The sequence below is a fragment of the Eptatretus burgeri genome, chromosome 1, assembly GCF_056783735.1.
Source record: "Eptatretus burgeri isolate ZD-2024b chromosome 1, Ebu_testis_v1, whole genome shotgun sequence".
Lineage (NCBI taxonomy): Eukaryota > Metazoa > Chordata > Myxini > Myxiniformes > Myxinidae > Eptatretus > Eptatretus burgeri.
In genome coordinates, this window is record NC_140961.1 from 134,975,265 (window position 1) to 134,997,934 (window position 22,670).

Sequence of the window (22,670 nt, forward strand, 5' to 3'; positions counted from 1 at the left end):
ATGCCAATCCATGAACCAAGAAATTCCACATTCCTGTTGCACCTTCAGTCGAACAGTTCAGGGACAGACAGACAGACAGACAGACAGGCAGACACAGACAGACGCTCCTGCTTTATAATATAGATACAGTACAATTGATGGGTAAAGTGAAAAAAAAAACTGACAATAGACTGTTTGATGTCATTTCTTTATGACGATGAACACTTCAATTTACATCTCATGGTTGGGTATCAGGCGTGAAGGACGGATGAATGCCCAAGGATGCAAGGAGCATGCAAGAAGAGGCATTCTGGGTTCAGGTGCTGGCACAGCACAATGACATTGCTTACAGAGTGTGAGCAGCTTTTGTTGTGATATCAAATCTGATTGCATAAGCCTGGTCGTTGGCTTAATGGTTCGGGTGGCTGGCTTGGGATCTTATGGTCCTGAGTTTGAGTCCTCTTGGCTGCTGAATTAACACCAGGTGGGGTTGACTCAGCCTGTCATCCTTTTGAGGTTGGCAAAATTAATACCATTGTTCTGTTATGGGGGCACAGCATCAGTAGCATCGTCGTGCCCCAACAAAATGATAGCTACCCGGCACCTAAGCTGCCATAGGCAAGAATAAGAAGAAGAAGAAGAAGAAGAAGAGGATCTGATTGTATTTGTGTACAGTCTGTTGGACTACTAAGTTAATAGACTGTTGTCCTGTATAATCAAGGTTCATGTTTTTCAGGAAGTATCTTCATAGCGGAAGTCAATTTGGACATCAGGGGTGTGTTCCATGACCAATGAGCTTGCTCGTGCTTGCCAAGCCAGCCGTTCCTTATCAACAGTTTCGCTGGAGTGCTTAAGCCACTTAGCAAGCACTATACAAGCTGTTTGGTAATGGAACACATCTCTGGTATCAGTGAAGACTTTCTTTTTTTTTTTTCTTTTTAACAGGACATAAAGCTCACAGTAGAGCTGCAAAACAGTCATGGACATACAAAACGAATACACGAGACACAGCACAAGACTGTTAGATGATACAAACGCAACCACTGAGCTTGTGGGAAGTGTCGTCACTTCCCGGAGCACTTTGGGTACCAGCGACGCCACAACAATGGTGCAACCTTTCTCACCGCACTCAGCGGGGCACCTCCTCAGGAGAAATTTCCTCATCCCAGTGGGTACCAACTTCAGGGGATTATCCATGCTCTTATATTTTCAGGTGTGATTCCTCTTTTCTCACAACACATTCATTCAGCACCAAATATTGGTGGGAAAAGGCCATATTTGTTGCCTTTGCTTATGTCAGAAGTTCTTGGATTCGTGGTGTTGCAGCCCGGCACCACTTTTTCCTGGCGCAGATTGTGGAATCTGGATGCAAGCTGAACGCGCAATATCTCTTCTCAGTCTCTGTTCTTTGGCCCTTCGATTCTGGAACCACACCTGTCGAGATGAAATGTACAGTCAAATGTGATATACAGAAGTTAAACGCGTATTATGCAGTGATTTACCTTTTTTTGTTGGCAAAAGTTTGTTTGAGCATCAGTAGTTCGTAATGTTGACAGTTCAATTAAAAGGCGAGTGGCACGATCTTACGTACATGTTGCCCGGTACACCCGGGCACACAAATTTACTCGAGGTTACTCGCTGGAATAATTTTGCTGTCGAGTCACAAAATTGAGACTTCGGAATTTTAATCAACACCTCGCAAAACAGTCACCATCACACCGTGGTAACTTTACAAAGCCAAATAGTTGAAAAATATACAAGAATAGCAAAAACAACAGCAAAAGGCAAAAGTGGTGGCGGCCTGAAAACAAAGGAAAAAAAAAACACAATCCCCGGGTCAAAAGGTGCAAGCTCCTCACAAAAACATGGCCGCACGTCTTCACCAGTCTCAAACGTCACGCCCACACAGCCGACGGAACTTCCGCTTCCAATGGGCATGGTCAAAACTAACTCTTCCGCACGTATGGAGGAACCACACACAGCCTTACCCTCTCATCAGTTTTCATTGTGACGTCATAAGTGGTTGAATCTACTCTTGTTCTTGTAAAGTCAGTGAGATGGCTTATTACCTCCACCACCCAAGGTGGTGTTTGTGAACTGTCTGTCTGTTAGTGAACATGATATCTCAAGAGGTTGTGGACGGATTCAGATGAAACTTGGTGTTCGGGTTGGCTGTGTGACCACGACAAATTTATTCGATTTTGTTGAAGATCCAAATTTGGATCTCGATATGAGAGTTGTCGAATTTTTAAAGTGATTCTTCACCATTGAGAGATCGGGCCAAAAACTATATATATATATATATATATATATATATATATATATATATATATATATATATATATATATATATATATATATATATATATATATATATATATTGTTACGGCTGTGGAAATTCGCAGAGCACCATAAAGGTCCTGAGTTAAGTTATGCCGATAAGTCTGTGTTCAGTTAAATTTCCCCACCGTTGTTTAATGGGGATTATTCGTGTCACCCGGGCTGTGATCTTTGAGGTAGCCGTTTTTCTTGACTATCGTTATTTTGGACCAACCACAACGCCAACCACCAACCACCTTCTCCACACCACCCACTAACCACCACGTCAACCACCAACCACCCTCTCCGCACCACCTTCATAACAACGACATCTCCCCACCATCTCCTAAACCGCATCTCCCCCAATAGACCAACCCGAATAACATCGCCTCACCTTCAACTCCGCAAACGCCGCCATCTTTGCGCCAGCCACGGCGAGTTCCCAGCGAACAGCATCGCTGCAAACAGACGCGGGGGGTTCTTTGTTGGCGCCAGAGATGGTGATTTCACCCACGTCCGCTCTCTGCGCAAGTTTGGTGATCTCGCGCACGTCCGCTCTGTGGAAGCTTCGCCTCGGAATTTGGATCAAAAGAGAAAAAGGGCGGGGCCTGTAGGGGTCGAAGGTCGGAGAGCAGAGGTCAGATCTCGTCTCTCGGGCCCTATAAAAGGCCAAGCGGAGCGCCAGTTCGTGTTGAATCGGTGAGGTCTTGAGTCTGGAAAACACAGTCGGGGGAGAAGTCCAGGAGAGCGGAGGACACACGAGCTGAGAGCGTGGCCAAACCTGCTGTGCCGCGTAGACCTGCGCGTTCGTGTGGAGAGAGCCGGAGAGAGCTCGCCAGCCAGCGCCAAATGGTCTGAGGTGATCGGGCTTCGGGACAGTCCGAGCATCGCTGAGGAACGGACGGGTTCTTACAAAGAGCATCAACTTTGTAAGAGCGTCAAGACCAGTTCGTTCCTCTCAACGCGTCGCCGGCTGAGGCCCGAATCATCCGACCGCTTGGCAAGGCCTGGGCTCAACCGCGGCTACGCTAGCTGCCGTGGGAACGGGACATCGCGGGTCGCCCCATCGAGGCACCACGAGGGTGGAGGTAACCTGCAACGGTCTCGTGGAACTCCTTCGGTCCGCCAAGCTCCACGTAATAAGGGCCTATGGGTCCAGTCTGACCCCCTTGTCTTTGAGGGGGTCTTTCCTTGTTTATTTGTGTGGAAGTTGTGGCGCCGTGTCCCGTTAAGTAGAACTGTTGTTAAGTGCTGGTGAATAATAAATAATAGACGGTCGTAGCGCTTTGCCTTCCTCGTGTCTTCCCCCATCCCGCATTCATCACAAATCAACTGTATGCGTGTTTCAACCATTCATTGCATGATTGCATGATTGCATACGTGTAAATAATAAATGTGCTTGTTTATATGTCACCCGTTCATTGTGTCCTCTTTCCCAAATTGAACTGCTAACTTGCCTTCGGAATAATAGCGGGCTTTTTGATAGCCGATAAAAATCGGGTCCAGCGAGGTCTCGCGATAATACCCCGCTCGGTTATCCCAGAACGGAACGAACCGCTTAAGCGGTTCGTGTCCAAGCAGACCTCGCTGAGGTCCGGTCTCTCGGTAGGCTGCCCGCGCGAATAATTAGGTATATCGACAATTCGGCGATTGACCCTGTCGCGCGCGGGTAGAATATTGACTAGGCCGTGGTGTGCGCTTGGAGCACATCCGTGACTGTTTTTCGGCGTTGTTCCGGAAAGTCGCGGCTGAATTGTCCGTCCGGTGGGCGTACGGCCGCGATTCGGCTAAGAAGCGGCTGTCCGCACGCCGGCGGGTGCAGATTCGTAACTATATATATATATATATATATATATATATATATATATATATATATATATATATATATATATATATATATATATATATATATATATATATATATATATATTGATACAGTTACTTAAAATGAACACATTTAATGAAAATAGACAAATATCTACAAAGGACAATAATCAAAAGGTAATGATAACAACGTGAAGTAAATAAAAGTCTAAGTCGAGCGCCTCTGCACACGGACTTAAATACAGACAAAGGGGAAAATGAAAGAAAAGAAAATCCCTCCTTTTATTCTCTCACTTAGCTTGGCCCACAGAGCTGGTCTTTGTAGAACTTGGAATTGAGGCGCTTCTATTTGCGCGTGCAGATGCGCGCAAAATAGTGCCAAGCTGCTCCCTCTCAGCGGGGCAAACGTAGGTCAGGCAATCCGCGAGTGGCACTCAACACCAAGGCTCAGAGACCCATGCAGGTGTTTCGTGCGTCGATCGTCCTCACCGACCTGCTCTTTGACTTTCACAAAGCTCGGGGTCCATTCCTCACGACCCAACCAAGAGCCAAAGGCCAGCGTCTTGCTTCACCACGTGAGCCAAATCGCCTCAACACGAATGCAAGAATCGTGCCATCCTCTTTGTGCGTTGAAGGAAAGCCAATCATAAAGCTCTGTTGTTAGAGGCCATCTCCGAGCTACGTTCTTTCTTGACCAAGCGTGTTCCTTCCCTCAACTCAACTCTCACCTCATATTGTGCGTACGTTCCCAATCTCTCGTGATTACTGTGCAACCAACCCTCCTTCTTCGACGTCACGCCTAACCACCGTTTCCTCCGCTTGGGTGTGGCTTGCTCGCACAAAATCCGGGAAGGTGGGGCGTCTGCCTGCTCGGCATGTCGGGCAAGCTTCTGACGTCACGCCCACCAATCATCAGCCTCGGGGGGGGGGGTGGCTGCCCGCCGTCGCCCTTGGAGGTGGGGCTTCTGCCTGCTCTGCACGTTTGCTTGTTCCTTATCATGGTTTTGGTTGTAAAGGCAGAGGGAAAAGTCACAATGGGGAAATTACGTACTGGGGGAACTTATTCTTACTCCCTCACTACTGCACCACCCCCCCCCCCCACCCCGGTGTTTTGACACGTAACACTTAAGCTCACAGTTTCCCTACGTAATTTCCTTGAGATGTCTCCTATAAATCCATGGACCAAACAACTCGATTCAATCCTAAATTCCCCATGAAATTCCTCCATCTACCCCCACAGCCGTAACAATATTTTGGTTTATTGTTTACTCAGCTTAATTGTCACTGAGCCCCTTATTACAGAGACGAATGTTTAACCCTTAGGGAAGAGGGGAAAATATGTTGTGTTTGCGTAGTCACATGATGCACCAGCTGACCGCGGACCATGTGACCTGTCTTGCCGGTATTGAGTTTCCTTCATGTTGGCTACAATACACGAGTTGTGTTACTCCCTTGATTCGTGTTGTTTATTTGGCGAGACGCAACACATCCGACCTTGTTACTATGTCCTGAGATGAAGAGTTCCACTCTTGTGCAGTGATGCTTCAAAGCTTTAATTCGGACAAACAAGCACCACGGAGAAACTCAATTCTTCAACTTCACAGATAATTTGAAGAGAAGACTCTTAATCTCTAGAGGCCTCATCAAGCATCAATACGCAATCTGCATGCCATAAAGGAATGAAGCTCTTTGAGCTGCAATTAATCAGTTTGGGGGAAAAATCAAGCAGAAAGGTAAAATGGTGGTCATATTGAGCATGTTGTTATGGCAAACACATCAAAGAATATTTTTCATGTTGTTGTTCGTCTTTCGGCTGCTCCCGTTAGGGGTCGCCACAGCGGATCATCCGTTATGATCCGCATACTGATTTGGCACAGGTTTTACGCCGGATGCCCTTCCTGACGCAACCCTGGTCGCCTCTTACGACACGGGGATAAGGATTGGGTTTCGCCATGATTCCGGGCTGCCCTACACCCTCTCATAGCGCAGCCCAGTGCAGAGCTCCCGTCCTCAAGCGATCCTCCAACCCAAGCCTCCAAGTAACCGGATTACATGCGCACGTCACTACGCCCGGCCAAAGAATATTCTTCATATTTTATGAAAATATTGTTTCTTTGTGCATATTAAAACGTTTCTGTCACAATCAGACAGCACCTATTCATCTTCTAAGTTGCACTTCAAGAACCTTGTGAGCATGTATGCACCATTAATGGACCGAAAGTAGTCACTGCTGGTACTTTCCGGCACTAATAGTTCAACCAGTACTCTTACCTCCAGCAAAGGCAAGATCACTACCATGCAACTACTTGTTGGCATGTTTCCACAAGATCATATTATCCAGATAAGTCATGAACTAGTAATTGGCCAAATGCCTTCTCTCCAAAGGCTGCACCTCAACAAAATCAGCTCAACAAACCTGAACCACACGCATTTCCAGCCCCGTCTCGAATGCCAGTCGCTCCCGAACATGGCGTGTCGGCTTGACTGATACTCTGTATGCGTCTTTCAATATCTCAAGCTGTCTTGCCGAAATAGTTGTACGAGGTCGTTTCATTGAAGAGGCCTCGTTCTGTAGTCCTGCAAACATCCAGCACAGGTCACAGTGCTTGGGCATGGAACAAAAAAAAACAAAACAAGGATCTCAGTGACGGTTGTTTAGGTTTCACAAAGTAAATACTTCTAGTAGTTTCTGAAAATTCTTATCCTTGGTGTTTACATTTTCATCCAATCCAGTCGAGGTTGGAATGTTTGTGTTCCCATATGAGCACTGAGCTCAGTATACTGTCATAGCAGGTCTTCCTCTTATTTTGTATGCAACACAAGGCTGCAGGGTAGCATCATTGGCTGAGGGCAAAGCTGTACTGCTGATGCAGTGCCCTCTGTAGATTTTAGATTTGGAATTTGTTCATGATGGCTCGCTTACTCTTCACAATGGACACCATGGGATATTTAATCGTCAACCAACTTATGCCAGCAGATGGGATGCCCCGTTTAACGTCTATTCGAGGGACAGCACACTCAATGATGAATCAACCTGCATGTGAAACATTGGAATGACAGTTTATAGCTGGGTCGAGATTCGAACCCAGGATAGACAGCTTTTTGAGGTGAGTGTGCATACCTCGAGGCCATCCTGCCAGCCCCATCATAGCATGTTCAAACCCCATATACTACATTGCCATAATATGTTCATTGTCTACTAATGGCTTTGTAAGTCATGTAAAACTATACTACCAGCTCCTAAGGTCTTTGTCCTGCACATGATATATACATATAAGCTCTTCCTTAAACCTTTAGATCCTTGTAAAAACAAAATATAAAAAAGAACACTCCACAACAGAAATTAATCCAGAAATGAGCCACCATTCATTACTACAACGACAATTGACCGTTCCTTTCATGCCATGAGGTGCAGAAGGCTGCCGAGGTAGTTTCATTTGGCTCAGGAGCACAGTCCGAGATGGGCCGCCACTTTGATGCAGGATACTCGAATGGCTTATTACCCCAGTAAGCTGGCACAGGGAGTCCTCTATATAAGTAGTCCCGTTATCCGTTTTTCGGTATGTCATTGTTGGTGAATTAAATGAGCCTGGTGTTGGCTTAGTGGTTAGGATGGTGGCTTGGGATCCTGAGTTCGAGCCAGCAAACCCGTTGAATTAACATCAGGGGGTTGACTCAGCCTGTCATCCTTATGAAGGTCAGCGAAATGAGCACCTGTACACTGGTAATTATCCCTGTGCGTGTCGAAGGTGACTAAGGGTTGGCGTCAGGAAGGGCATCCGGCGTAAAAAACATTGCCACAAGAAAAGGGTACCATGATTGGAGCCTGCAAAAAAAGCTGACCCCTGCTCAGGGACAAAGGCTTTAAAATGGTGTGATGATGATTGTTGGTGAATGATGTAAGTAGGTGTGGGTGTACAAGCTTTTCGGGGGGGGGGTGGTGGCTACAGATTTGCCCGAATGTACACTTTAAGCCATTGTGCGCCTTTTTGGTATGATTTTCTTGGTAGTCCGAGTCCATTTCTCTCTTTCAATGATCACATTTCACGCAATAGCGATAGGGTCGCTTTCACAATTTCACGGGGAACATTTTTTTTCAAAATTGTAACCTCAACACATATGGTGATGAACAATATGGAACAAAGTAAAATTAATATACATGTAATACATCAACAGGCAACAAAACATGGTGTAAACTAGAACGGCTACTCCACTCGATTAGAGTGCAAATCTCCGGCAAAGTATCAGGTCACACAGCAGCCACCCCACCATCCCCCATTCCACCCAGTCGCAGCACAACCCAATACGACTCTTTAAAAATGACGTCACAAATGTCATTTCAAAAAGGGTTTTATGCAAGGAGCTGCACACACATTTTTGGGAAACCCCTTCCCCCAATGCAAGGCCAGCCATAATAAGCCAGCCACTGCACGAGATGATTCCCTCTATCGTGATTTTTAACACTTTTGAGCAAACTAAAGAATCGAACCAAGGACAATTTCAAAATGTTTAAGACTAGCTCTAAGGAGACACAAACAGCCGACAAACAAACATCTGAAATCCCTTCAATGAATCGCCGCTAAGAAGTCCCGAGACACGGCGAAGCTTCTCCTGAAAGCCGGTGAAGAAATGAGAACATACCTGCTCACAAAGTCCTGGAGTCGCGGACGGTCTCTACAGAAGTAATACGACCTTCCACAGACATAATCCGGCAACACGAACAGCCGATCAGCAAGTTGCTAAGAATCCCTCCAATCGGATCTTCAGAGGTCCCAGGGCCCTGTATGGCTTCTTTTCACCACCATAACGGATTGGCAGTTGCCCTTCCATCAGACATTTGTGTTTCTGTGTATGTGTGATTGCGTAACATGCATTCAAGGATGGAAATAGGTCATTGAAAAAGTGCTTGAGGGCGGGTGAAGCCTTGGGAGTCAGTGCTTGAGGGCGCTCATGTTGTAGAAGGAAGAATTCACTGAGTTTTTATATCACAGGATGTCATTATTCTGTCATCTCACAATATTTTTATCATCTCAAGATATTTTGTCATCGTGATATTTTTGTGGCCGAATTATAAAAGTGACGAGACGACCCGTGAACCCGTTGGGTTCCCGTTGTGACAGGGGTTGATGAAAAAATATCATTTCATAAAACATAAAATTTCATTAAAAAAAAAACAGCTCCAGCGAACTATACCGCGGAGGTTGTTTGCATTGATCAAATACTCCCGAAGAGTGCTTGACTGAATCGGGAATTGATTTTTAAAATAATATTTGTTGCCCGATTTTAACGAAACTTGATACTGCACACCGCAGGAGAATGGTGAGTAAGGTGGGCCAAAAGTTTTTGTGCTATCCTGTACCGTTTTGGCTGTATTTCGGGTACATACATACATACATACATACATACATACAAGATGAGAGTTTTAGTATTATATTGATGCTGGCTTAGGGGGGGGGTCATTTGTCCCCCCCCAACCTCCCACCTCGTACACCCACATGTAAGTAGGTATGTTTCGGTCTAAAAATGAAAAATGTAAATTAAAAAGACAGAACAGAAGCCCTGTCTCTCTCTGCCCAGCACAGTATTGTTATGCCACCATCTTTGCTGAATGTGCATGACCAGCTTCATTTTATTCAATTTCAGTCGTGTATTTATTTTCCTCTTAATACGAGTGACAAACGATCGACAAGCGAGGATAGTGTCTCTGTGAGCAAGAGGAGCCGCAGTGTCGTCACCTTGCGGACTAAATTAGATGTGTTGGGGCGGTTCGATGCTGGTGATCGTACAGTGCATATATAGCCACCGTGATTGGGATACCTGTGACGACCGAGGACAATCGGGACAAACAAGGACAAGGTGAGAGCTGCTGGTAGGTGCAATACACCACTGGGTGCTTCGAGGAATGTACGCACTCAATTTGGTGATGGAGAATATGGAAAGTTTATTATCGGTCTGGATCAAAGACCAAAATCAACGTCATGTGCCAAAAACCTTGCTTGCGATCCAGGTTAAATCGCGCAGTTTATTTAACGACCTGAAGGACGAACGAGGAGAGTCAAGTCAAAGTGAAACCTTTAACGAGAGCACAGGCTGGTTTGAATGGGTTAAGCGGCACAGTAACCTCCATACATCAAGATAACAGGCGAGGCAGCCAACGCAGACGAGCAGGCTGCAGAGACCTTCCTGGAGACATTAAAGAAAATTGCTGAAGTCAGGTACACACATAAGCAGGTACGTACTTAAGGCTGATGAATCTGGGCTACTTTGGAAACTAATGCCTCCCCGACCTTCACCTCATTCCACCTCCTCAAGCCATTTCTCTAACTATCACAAATGAGTGCTCAACTACTGAACATGTTTTTTATACCTTCATTTTATTTTATTCATTGTTAAAAAATCTCTTGTATAACTTGTCTAAGAGGGAACCAAAATTTCCCAGGAACGCTACCCCCGTTTATAACATGTATTCCTATACAAAAATACGTTCCGATGTACACTGTTTCAATACAAATAGTATTTCCCAGGAACGCATGCAGGACGAAGATAGAGGACTCCCTGCTACTCATTTTTCTGACCTCAGAAGGATGACAGGCTGAGTCAACCCACCTGGTGTTATTTCAATGTCTCGACAGTGGCTCAAACTCAGGACCCTAAGATGTTAAGCCAGCCACCTTAACCGTTAAGCCAACAAAATGACAATTACACAGTCCTTATAGATTAAAGGTGGTGATTGAACCCACCCCCCCCCCCCCCCGATAATCACCATTTAGCTGTGCTTGGTAATCAGGCTGACAGAGTAGTCGTCCATGTTGTAGAAGGAAGAAGCGGTCACCGGTAACGAGAGTACGGTGGCAGCTGGAACAGCGGAAGCACTGAAGGTGGTAGACGTATTGTTGAGCATATTGTAGTTCCTCGTCAGCTGAAACAAATTGCCTGCATGCCGTGCACTTGTGACCAAATTGCCTATGAGGAGGAGAAGTGGAAGTGAATTACACAGGATGCTTGAAAGACATGGACAACTGCCGTGTGGCTGTTTTTTTTTTTTTTTTTTAATTTTAACGTCAATTTGATTGCGATTTGAAAGTTTTTAGTGTGACGTTGACGTTCTGCATGTGGAAATAATCTGGCACAGGGAATTTTTTGGGGAAATCTGATCAGGGGTTTGGAAACATCTAAAGAACAAACAAAAACTCGCTCTTATATATCGACAAGTTGGGTCACCGGATCAAGATCTGGTTATTTAGACTTCAGGAAACCATCAAGAAGATTGATGTTTGAAGCTGTAGCAACTCGAGAGTTCTTAGAACACCTTACCCCAAGTCAATATGAAAACCAGCTTTACTTATCCTTTAATTGCTAATGGAATAATTTAACAATCTAAAGCATATAAATAATACGACTGTGTGTCTGTCTCTTTTTGTAAGTATCAAATTTGTTGTTCACAGTCCCCACCCATGTCCTTCCTTCTCAAAACTGCACAGGGTAAGGGGTTCTATGAACCCTCTAGTTAATTAAGAGTTCGAGGCCCATACTATTTACAGAGCTCCTCCGGCATGTCACCACTTGCCCAGAAATGTTCCTCGGGTAGAAACAATTCTGGAGGGGTCCCTACTCCGACACAGGATACTTCACTGAAGATGCAGGAGTTTGTAATTTATTCAGGATACCAATGATAACTCTCTTACCTGTTCACAAAGGGCATGCAGTATGACCATTAAAGTCCCTTCACCACCCCCTGATCTTACTGTGAAATTGCTACATTAACCCATCCATTTTCTTCAAAGGTTAAGAGTCTGTGAGCCAAATACTATCGATATGGCATTTTCCGAGCCCAAACTATGACAAAAATATAAACTTACAGAAAATACAAGTTAAAAAAATTGATATCTGTGATCTCAAAGCAATTAATCACAAATCCTCCTGCCCCCCCCCCCGCCCCTACTTTTATCTGTAACTCTACACTTGGGCACCACTATCAACAATGCATGAGAAACACTTTGGAGAGCGGTTGCATGGATATTTTCCTCACCTTCACGGATTATACCACACAATGGATTTGTTTATCCCATAATGGCATCCCACAGATGCCTCGCTTCCACCTCAAGCCAACCTATCTAACAAATCGATTTTTTTTTTTTGCACGTCATCACCTTTCTCTGCCTTTTGGCATTACCACAACCACTATGGGCTCCGCCCATAATGGGCGCACCACGCCCATTCTCAGGAAAACACAACGAGATCATGATATAAACCTCCCACCAAAATTTTATCAGGATCGGATCAAAACCCACGGAGCTATCCTCGTGACAGACAGACAGACACACTAATAACGAATATAGTGGTCACTTATTTTTTCGTGAACCAATACATACCTATAAAAATCTTCCTTGCAGTAGATTCTTCCATCATGGTTGAAGCATCTGCTGGTGATCAGTGACATACATTCTGAGCAATGAAGGCAACCGGCATGCCAGTGACGTTGAGCAACACTCAGGAAGATGCGTTCCTCGATGCTTTTTCCACATCCGGCACATGCTGGCTGTTCTAAGGAACATCACAAGTATAGCAATGACTCCTATCAGAAAAAGCTTTTTTGTAAGCACAAAATGTATTGCATTTGTCACATCACATTTGACATCCTGGCAAAAATGCTTACGTTTTGAAATTCAATCCTGTTATTTTAACCACAATAAAATGTCCAGCAGAAGGCTCAAACCCATCCAGGCACAGCCAAGTGAGCCTTATTGAAAAAAAGTAGAATAAAATAACTGAAAAAAATTTAACTATTCTGGTTGCCAGACCATGTGGACGATCAATTTGAAATTTTAAATATATATTCCACATCACTACGAGATCATAATTGTGAAGTTTCACGTTAATCGATTCAGCAGTTCCAGAGAAAACCTTATTTCATATTTTTCGTCAATCCAATATCGCTGCCAAACCATGTGACCTATCAATTATTCCTGAACAAAATTGTACACCCAGGGCTTGGGGAACATTTGTGTGAAGTTTCCCCTCAATCTATCCAGCAGTTCTGGAGAAGAAGATTTTTTATAATTTTCATGGAAAATCCAATATGGCTGCCAAATTATGTGACCTATGATGTCATATGTGTGAACCTTTTGTTCCTCATGGTCAGACATGTAAAGTTTCACCTGGATCTGTTCAGCTACTTCAGAGAAGAAGATTTTTGAAGGTTTAAAAAAAAATATATATATATATATATATAGCTGCTGAATCACGTGACCGATGACATCATCAATTTTTTTGATGTGTATCATTTTATACCAAATGACCCTCAACAATTTTCCTACTGATCAGATGTAGCATTCTACCTATGCAATTGTGATGTCATAACGAAGGCACATAGTGACATCATAATAAATCACACTTATTCCCCATGAGGAGTACTTGCCATGTGCCAAGTTTCATTTTTTTTCCTTGGTGCAGTTTCAGAGATACAGAGGTCCAAAGTTTTTAGGTTTTTCCAGCAATGGCTGCCAACACGGCGTGACTTATAAAACATTCTTTATGAGTCGTCGCTTCGATGATGAAAATTTTGTCTCGATCCGACAAGCAGTTGCGGAGAAAAACATGAACGTTTTGTGCGGACAAATGAACAGACAGACAGACAAACAAACGGACCCAAATGCAATACCCTTTCCTTCGGTGAGGGTTAACAAGGAAGTACAGTTAAAATCCGATGGAAGAATAACGTGGCATGAGTGAATGGATTCCTGAACTGCTGCTATAAAATGGAGAGCTAAATTGTAGCACATCAAAACCAAGGAAGGACGAAAACAAGAAAAAGAACAAAAGTTTAAAAAGTCAAAAAAATTAATGTAACCTATCATGCCATATGTGTGAATCTTTTGTTTCTCATGAACAGGTGGTCATACTTGTAAAGTTTCACCTTTATCTGTTCAGCTACTTCAGAGAAAAAACTTTTTGAAGGTTTAAAAAAACAACAATATGGCTACCCAATCATGTGACTGATGACATTATCAAATATTTTTTTTCTGCTGACAAAACACCAAATTCTGCTTTGAGGCATAAATTTAATTTCAAAAAAACAGAAATTCTCTCTCTCCAGCTCAGTCTCTTCCCCTGACCATTCCAACAGGGCGGGTCCAAGCAGACCTCGCCAAACTGAGTGTTTCCACCCCCCTTTTCTCGGCTGAGTCTCTGAGCGGTGTATTTCACCATCAGTGATACAAAAGAAACGCAGGAATAGGAATATAATTGTTTCTCTTAATGTTTTGGATAATTGTTTTGTGCATTCTCATCTCTATTTCAAGGATTTTCGAATTTATTGTCTTGTATCTGCGTTAATCTTGTTGGGCCAAAGCGATCGTTCTTTATTTCTGGGTGCATTTCCAGCTCTGGATTGTGAATACAGAGAAATATAGAGAAATATATTCTCTATTTAGAAATATAGAGCAGAGCCTCGTCCTAGTGGAGGAGTTGCTCTCTTCATCAAAGACTCTATTCCTCACTCTCCATGCACTGCCCTCACTCCCCCACACCCCCAGGAATACCTCTGGCTCCGGCTTCCCCTCCACTCCCACCTCATGTTTATATGTGTACTGTACCGTCCACCGAAGAGTGATGACTCCATCTACACCTCACTATCCGAAAACATGGACCAACTTCTATCTTCTCATCCAAACTCTCTCTTCCTCTTATGTGGCGAATTCAATTGTCATCATGCCAGTTGGCTCAGTGTGGGTACCTCTCTCACCTGTCATGGCACCTCAGCAAAAGCTTTCTACGACTCATTGGGACTGACTCAATCAGTCAACTTCCCGACCCGGATCTCAACCAATGGTACTCCATCTCTTCTGGATCTGATTTTGACAAACTTCCCTGACAATATCTGCTGCTCTTCCCCCGCTCCAATCGGTTCTTCTGACCACGTCCTTGTCAAAGTGGACATCTCTCTGACTGTTATCAGAGAACCACCTCACCGCCGTCGAGTCTGACATTTCACTCAAGCCGACTGGCAGGGTCTCCAAGCAGCCCTCAAACTTATAGACTGGTCTCCTCTCGCGACTTTCTCCAACATCAACTCATTCTTTGGGAACATCAACAACAACTGGACTTTCTCCAACATCAACATCCTGGGAATTCTTTCAAAGAAACTTGTCTCCCTCATGCACAGATTTATCCCCTCTCGTCTTCAGTTGTCCTACCCTTCCTCCCGCCCTTGGTTCCTGAAGCTTGTGGTGAGGCAGTTGTCCTGAAACAACTTGCCTTTGCCTCATGGAAAGCAAACCCAACTGAGGGTAATCTCAGTTCCTTCAATAAAGCTCAGAACAAGTGTGTATCTACCCTCAGGAGAGCCAGAAAACAACATCTTTCTAATCTCAAGTCTGAACTCTCAAACCTCTCTCCCTCCTCAAAATCCTGGTGGCGTCTAATCAAATCTGTTTCTGGTGTATGTTCCCCCTCCATCCCCTCCCTTACCTCAAATGGCAGCACTGCTGATTCCACACGTGATAAAGCTGAATGTCTAAACTCGGTTTTTGCAGCTAAAACTTGTGTGCAAAACCCATCACTTTCTCGACCCACCTTACTCAGTCGCACCCAACTGTCCCTGGACTCTGTGTCCTTTTTTCCTAACAAGGTGGAGAGCTTGCTGTCAAACCTCGACTCAGATTCTGCAACCGGTCCAGATGGCATCAGCCCACGTGTCCTCAAAGCCTTCTCTTCTGCTCTTGCTCACCCTCTCTCTGTTCTATTCACCCTCTCATTTGCTCAACGTCATCTGCCATCTGCTTGGAAATCAGCAAACATCACTGCCCTGCATAAAAACAGATCCCTGCAACTCCAGACCAATCAGCCTTCTCCCAATCATCAGCAAGGTTATGAAATCCATCATCGCTTCAGACATTAAATCCTTCCTCATCTCCAATGGCTTGATTTCCGATCATCAATCCCAGTTTCTCCTCAGAAGAGCTGGACCTGGGGCCACTGCTCACAATTAACTTTGTGGTATGGGGGGTTGCTTTACAACCAAGAACGCCAATCAATTAATCATGAGTTCCAGTGTCCATGGTCTAATTTTGCCATTTAACTAGAGGTCACATAGCTTCCTGAACGTGCCCTCGGGGAGCGTGCCCTCGGCAAAGCACCAATCTTATCTTGATTATATCTTAATTAGGACGGCCGAGCATTTATCAGGGGTGTGTGCCGACTATGATAGGTCAGGTAGTTTGGTAATTACCTCCCAGTCTATCAAGGTTCGGACAATACTGGATCAATGGAAGGAAAGGACAAGCACAGACAGGTTGAAACGTCAAGGAATTTATTAATAAGGAAAAATAATAATAATAATAATAATAATAATAATAATAATAATAAACAGAATAACTTTTTATTTCCTTGTGGTGTAAATAGGTAAATTCAAATCAATCAAAATAATGTCAAGCAAATAAATAATTAAACAGGCATTGATAGAAAAACAGACACAGAGCAGATGCTCATCACTGTGCCTTACTTAATGATTGAACACAAGACAAGGGTACCCAGCAGATCATGCAGGGGGGAGAGAAATCCACTCTCGCTTACTAAATAGAAGTCTTCGTGCGTCAAAAAAAATGTCTCGATGTGTGAACGTGCCTTGGTCCATTGCCAGCACCCTGCCTTGCCGTGCACCCACCCGCAAACAGGCTCAAACACCAATTGACATCACGTCGTCACCCCCAGGAACCAGGGATGCCAAGAATCATGTACGCCAAAAGCAGGTCTCGAGCAGAACCAGCATTAAAGGTCCAATCGTCACACAACGTCAGGAGCTAACCAGGAGTCACAACCAACGGACAGCTGTCAGGAGCTGTAAGATGCTGTGAGGAACTGTGAGGTGCTGTGAGGCACTGAGGAACTGTGAGACGCTGAGGAACTGTGAGGCACTGAGGAACTGTGAGATGCTGAGGAACTGTGAGGCACTGTAAGGCTGTCACCAGAGATCAGAGCTGCAAGGCTGCAAGGCCGTCACCAACTGTCACAAACTCAACTGTTGCCAGCTCACCATCCGTCTGACTGGAACTGACTGGAGCTGAAAATAGCCGTCACCCAGCTGTCACAAACTATCACAAAACTGTCACCCCATCCTTTTTATAGGCAGCCAGTCTGAGCGGAGCCTCCAGCAGACTTCAGATAAATCCACCTTGCCTATTGGCGAATCGCTGCACGTCAGCAACCGCGAATCTCGCGACCATTCCTTCCTTACCAGAGCAAGATGCATCCCAAAATCAGCATTGGCCTGGCTTATGATGGCATGTTTGTGGTGCTGGACAAATGGTAGAAAGCAGCCATTTGCCAGAATTACCGAGCCAAAATGTGAAGCGCTCATAAAACGTCAATAACAACCATCCATAGAGCTGTCAAACGTCGATGGAAAAAGGTGGACGCCAATGTTGGTGAAAGAGGTGGGTGGCGAACATCGACGAAAACACTGTCAGGAGCTAAAGGCCCGGTCACACCTTGACGTTTTAGCCAACGTATGCCGATTTTTGAATTTTTTTTCTAAAACGCTGGCACACGTTGAATACGTTATGGGTAAGTTTTGATAACATTGAGAGCACGCTGAAAAACACTGCCATACGTCGTTGTACGCTGGCTTTAAACGTTGTACTTTTTGGTGTCCTCAAATTTTTTGATGCTTGAAATTTCACGACGTATGCCGGCGTATGACTCACACGTTCCGCTACGCTGGCCACACGTTGTATGCACGGTCTGCGATCGTTGACAGACGTCAACACATGCTACTTGTAAGTTACTCATAGGCTGAAAGACGTCGGTATAATGGATCGTCCTTGCGTCAGCGTCCACGGCCACGGCCAGGACACTTATTTTCAGCATTCTTCAAACTTTTCTTCGGCATGACGAGGATGTTCACACTTCGATGTCTAGCTTGGCTATGATTCCAATTGTCCATCGGCAGCGTCTATTTAAAATAGTCGAGTTTGAGCGTTTTAACACGTTCAGAAGAAACGCTTCAAATTTCAAAACCCCAGCGTCAAAAAACAAAGGCGAGTGACAGCAATTTAAATCGTTCATTGTAAACAATGAAAATAGCTGAGTGGTACCGTTTAAAAGTCGTTGAGTGCAAAAAAATCCAATTGTTGCGCGCAAGCTTCTACTTTCAATAGTGGAGATGCAGCCATTTAAATCGTTGAGTGGCAGCCGATGAATAGCAAACCCCATGTCACCGGCAAAGATAAACTGCCGCACGATATGGATAAGTTTGGCTATCGTTGGGCATAGTTTGTGAACGCCGGCTTCACGATAATTATTCGTTGGTATATCGTATCTATAAGTAATCAAAGCGCTCTATGCACATTATTAGTTCATTGTGCATTTGTCCAACCCGTTATGAATAGACCTAAATCGTAAAAACAAGCTATAGCTCATTGTTGAAAAAGCCCCATAAAAAATTAGCCGCGAAGAACTTCGAACAATGGTGAAAAGATGTCTCCTACCCATGGACACGCGGACGCAAGGACGATCCATCATAACCCACACCCTCCCCCTCACACTCACCTACTACTGCCAACATGAACAAACTACTACTACTACTACTAATACTAATACTGATACTGATACTGATACTGTTACTGCTGACATGGACATCGACTCAAAAAAGACTCGAAAACACTGTTGGGTTCCCCTTTTATGAGCAGCATTTTTATATACCAATTCCCAAAACCGCTGGGAACACGTCTTTATATGGCAGTTGTAAGCTAGAAACACGTTAATTTATTTTTTTGTCGACCGGAAGGCGTCATTGGAATACGTCTACATACGTCGATGTGTGTTGGGACTACGTAAAGAATTGGTTCAAAGCACGTCAAACATAAGTTAGAAATAAGTTTCGCGTAAAAAAGGCATTACCGCGACGTGTTTCAACTTATGAGTAGCTTATAAGTAGCCTTTGTGGACGTGTGTAAGCGTCCGCATATCGTGTGTAAAACTTATCCCCATCGCATGCGGAACGTGTGTCATACGCCAAGTACGTCGTAAAATTTTGAACATGTTTAAAATTTCTTGACGTACTCTACTTACTACGACGTATGATAGCGTACTTTAGCGTTGTACTCACGTATACCAAACTTACTCATACCGTATTTGACGTGCCCCAACGTTTTAGACACATTTTTCTTAGGTCGGCATACGCTGGCAAGATCGCCAAGGTGTGACTGCGATGTTGACACTTCCATTTCTACGGCAGTTATGATTCGAATCGTTGTGCGTCAGCCTTTTAATAGGCTACGTCACGACATCGTCGGCGATGCGTGCAACGCGCTATGCCTAAGTTAGACTATCGTTGGGCATCGGTTGTGTAGGCCGACAACAGGTTCAGCATTCGTTGGTATAAGTTATCTATAACACAATGAAACGTTCTGTGTCCGTTACCAATGCGTTACACATAAGACCAAGTCGCTATGAATACGTCCGAATCTTTAAAAAAAACATCAAAAGTTCAACGTAAGCCAGCGTTTTACATACATTTTAATACGTTGCCATCGCTGACTAAAACGTCAAGGTGTGACTGGGCCTTAAGGTGTGGGTACGTCACCCCCAGGAGAAAACGGCGGGTGTCAACGTTGGTGAAAGAGGTTGGTGTCGAACGTCGATGGAAAATAGGTGGGTAGGTAAGTGATCCACAGCCATATTTGACCATCAGAATAACTGCTCAGGAAAAGCCCGCGGTGTACTTAATAATATATCCTGTAAGTCCAAAGTGTAAATAAATCGTCCACCTCCAAGCCAATGTGTCCCGATGGAAAGGGGGGAGACGAGCCTCCGTTGGGCTAACGGCTATCTCACGTGCATGAATGTGTTTGTCATAAAGAGAAAAATGCCATCCTATAAGAAAGGGATCTATTCTATACCTTTCTCAACGCATCAAAGTTAGAATCCCACCAGACATGGGGATGGGTCTATCCTGGACATGCATTTAGGGAAATAACTGTCCGAAGACCTGAATGTTTGTATGCATTTGTTGGATCCGATTCTGAAATCCATAACAATGTAATTCAAATATATTTGATATTGTCCAAATATCACACTAATTGACCTGAGACTTGGTTGGTGTCAGTACTTCAAATGAAGAGGTCTGATGGTAGTTGGAGATCGGATTGATGTTCAAAAGTAGATAATAAAGTTGTTGTTGCTATAAACTGTCATCCTGGTTTTCGTATGTAGGGCAAGGCATCGATGCATTTGCCGTCCCTCGGATGGATGTTAAAATCTGCCAGTATTAGTTGGTGGATGTTAAAGGTCCCACGGAGTCTTTTATGAAGCATAGGTGAGTTATCGCCAGCACTATGAACAAATTCCAAATTCCTGCTCAAACCTAGAGGGGCACTGCATCAGTGGTCCAGCCACACTACCAGGCAATGATGCAAACCAACAACCGCTAGCTGTACACGGAATGAGGATGAATCAAAAGTGCATTTAAATACTCATTCCTCCGAAATTTCTGACAACATTTGTACATTGACAATATTTTTTTAAAGCCTCAAATGACAACAATAACAATAAAATTGTCTCGGTGGACTAAAATCTTTAAACTTACAGTTGTTTGCCTTTTTATGATTCTCTTTGTTTCATATGTGGTTCTTAGAGAGTAAAATGGAAATATATTGAGAATTTTCACAAAGAATGATAATCAGGTAGAGAGAGAGAGAGAGAAGAGAGAAGAAAGAAGAGAGCCGTAAAGAAAACTGAAGGGATAAAAACAGGGTGAGTAAACCAGTTAACCAATAGGTTACCAAACAAGCAGAAACATAAAGGAAAAGGATACATGAGATGCACTTGTAGTGTGGGAAAAATAAAAAATAAAATAAAGAGTTCTCTTACCGGTCAATGAAATTCTCACTATGCCAGATGCCCCATGATTCTGACCTGCCATCATCTTCAAGGCATCTCCATCTCTGCTCCGAAGCCTCTGTTTGGCAGGTGAGTGCCCCTCCCCCACCCTCACTCCACTCATGCTTTAGCAGAGGGAGGGTAGAGCAAGGGGCATTTGAGACAGCTCCAGAAGTTATCGTTTTTCTCACTGGACATCTCATATGGAGTTCGCATTGTAAAACGCAATTAGCGAATGTGAACATCCTTAATTAATTAATGAATTAATTAATTAAATATTTGCTTTGATAAATGTTTGATAAACAAAAAAATGAACAAAGTATAATATGTAGAGAACACAATTTATGAACCTGTTATTTAACTTCGATTTCTCATTTAAATTTGAATTGTTCAACCTTCTCATCCTGTTTGTGCTTAACTTTCCTACTCCGTTCTATCTACATTAGCATCCACATTGCATGGTGTCGACCAAAGGCCATGGGATCTTTTACATACAAATGCTTTGATATGGGAAAAAGGCCATTGCTTTATTACGTATGCACAAGGAGAGGAAAGAGATGGGGGGGTTCCTTGAACGATGATGTTGAGAGGAGATGGAAGTATATAATGGGAAGAGAGAAGGGGGACACATGGAACACATGGGGGAGAGGGGTTCAAAATTCCACCAATGTTGCAAAACTAATATAGCAGTATGAAGCAACCAGAGAGTTGGTGTCAAAGCCACCCAATGCTCGCCTGTTTATACATTTATCGTTTTTAAAAGACTAGTCTAATAATATTTTTTATAAAGCATTGCAGTGAAGTCTGATCCAAATAATTTTAAAGCAATATATGTATTTGTATATTGTAATCAGTAAACTAATACACATATTAAATGAATGGCAAGCGTCTAGTATAAACAGGCGAGCATTGGGTGGCTTTGACACCAACTTAGGTTGAAATTTAAAAAAAAATTAAAATCATTTGTTAATTTCAACTTCACTATACCAATAGTATACCCCAAAGGAACCTCCATGCCAAATATCAGCATCCTAGTACACATATGAAATGAATGGCAAGCTTCTAAAAAATAACTTGCACCAAAAACTTTAACGTTGATGTGCTACAAAAAAGTTAAGTTCAAAACAGGTCAAAAATTTAAAACATTTTAAATTATTTTTTAATTTCAACTTCACTACATCAATAGTATACCCCAAAGGAACCTCCATGCCAAATATCAGCATCCTAGTACACATATTAAATGAATGGCAAGCTTCTAAATAACTTGCACCAAAAACTTTAACGTTGATGTGCTACAAAAAAGTTAAGTTCAAAACAGGTCAAAAATTTAAAACATTTTAAATTATTTTTTAATTTCAACTTCACTACATCAATAATATACCCCAAAGGAACCTCCATGCCAAATATCAGCATCCTAGTGCACATATTAAATGAATGGCAAGCTTCTAAATAACTTGCACCAAAAACTTTAACGTTGATGTGCTACAAAAAAGTTAAGTTCAAAACAGGTCAAAAATTTAAAACATTTTAAATTATTTTTTAATTTCAACTTCACTACATCAATAATATACCCCAAAGGAACCTCCATACCAAATATCAGCATCCTAGTGCACATATTAAATGAATGGCAAGCTTCTAAATAACTTGCACCAAAAACTTTAACGTTGATG

At 43.4% G+C, this 22,670-nt stretch overlaps 2 protein-coding genes across 3 annotated transcripts in view; one reads left to right on the plus strand and one right to left on the minus strand.

Annotated features, from left to right (window-relative positions):
• Window positions 1–22,670, plus strand: part of LOC147035493 (uncharacterized) — a 61,670-nt gene that overhangs the window by 8,621 nt on the left and 30,379 nt on the right. The window lies entirely within an intron of this gene.
• On the minus strand, window positions 179–21,043 carry LOC147035494 (LIM/homeobox protein Lhx4-like). The gene is made up of 5 exons (XM_085866862.1): window positions 20,992–21,043; window positions 12,495–12,666; window positions 10,886–11,085; window positions 6,539–6,699; window positions 179–1,413 (listed from the first exon to the last, which is right to left on the minus strand). The coding sequence occupies exons 1-5, from the start codon at window positions 21,041–21,043 to the stop codon at window positions 1,276–1,278; spliced, it is 723 nt and encodes a 240-aa protein (XP_085722988.1). The 3' UTR covers window positions 179–1,275.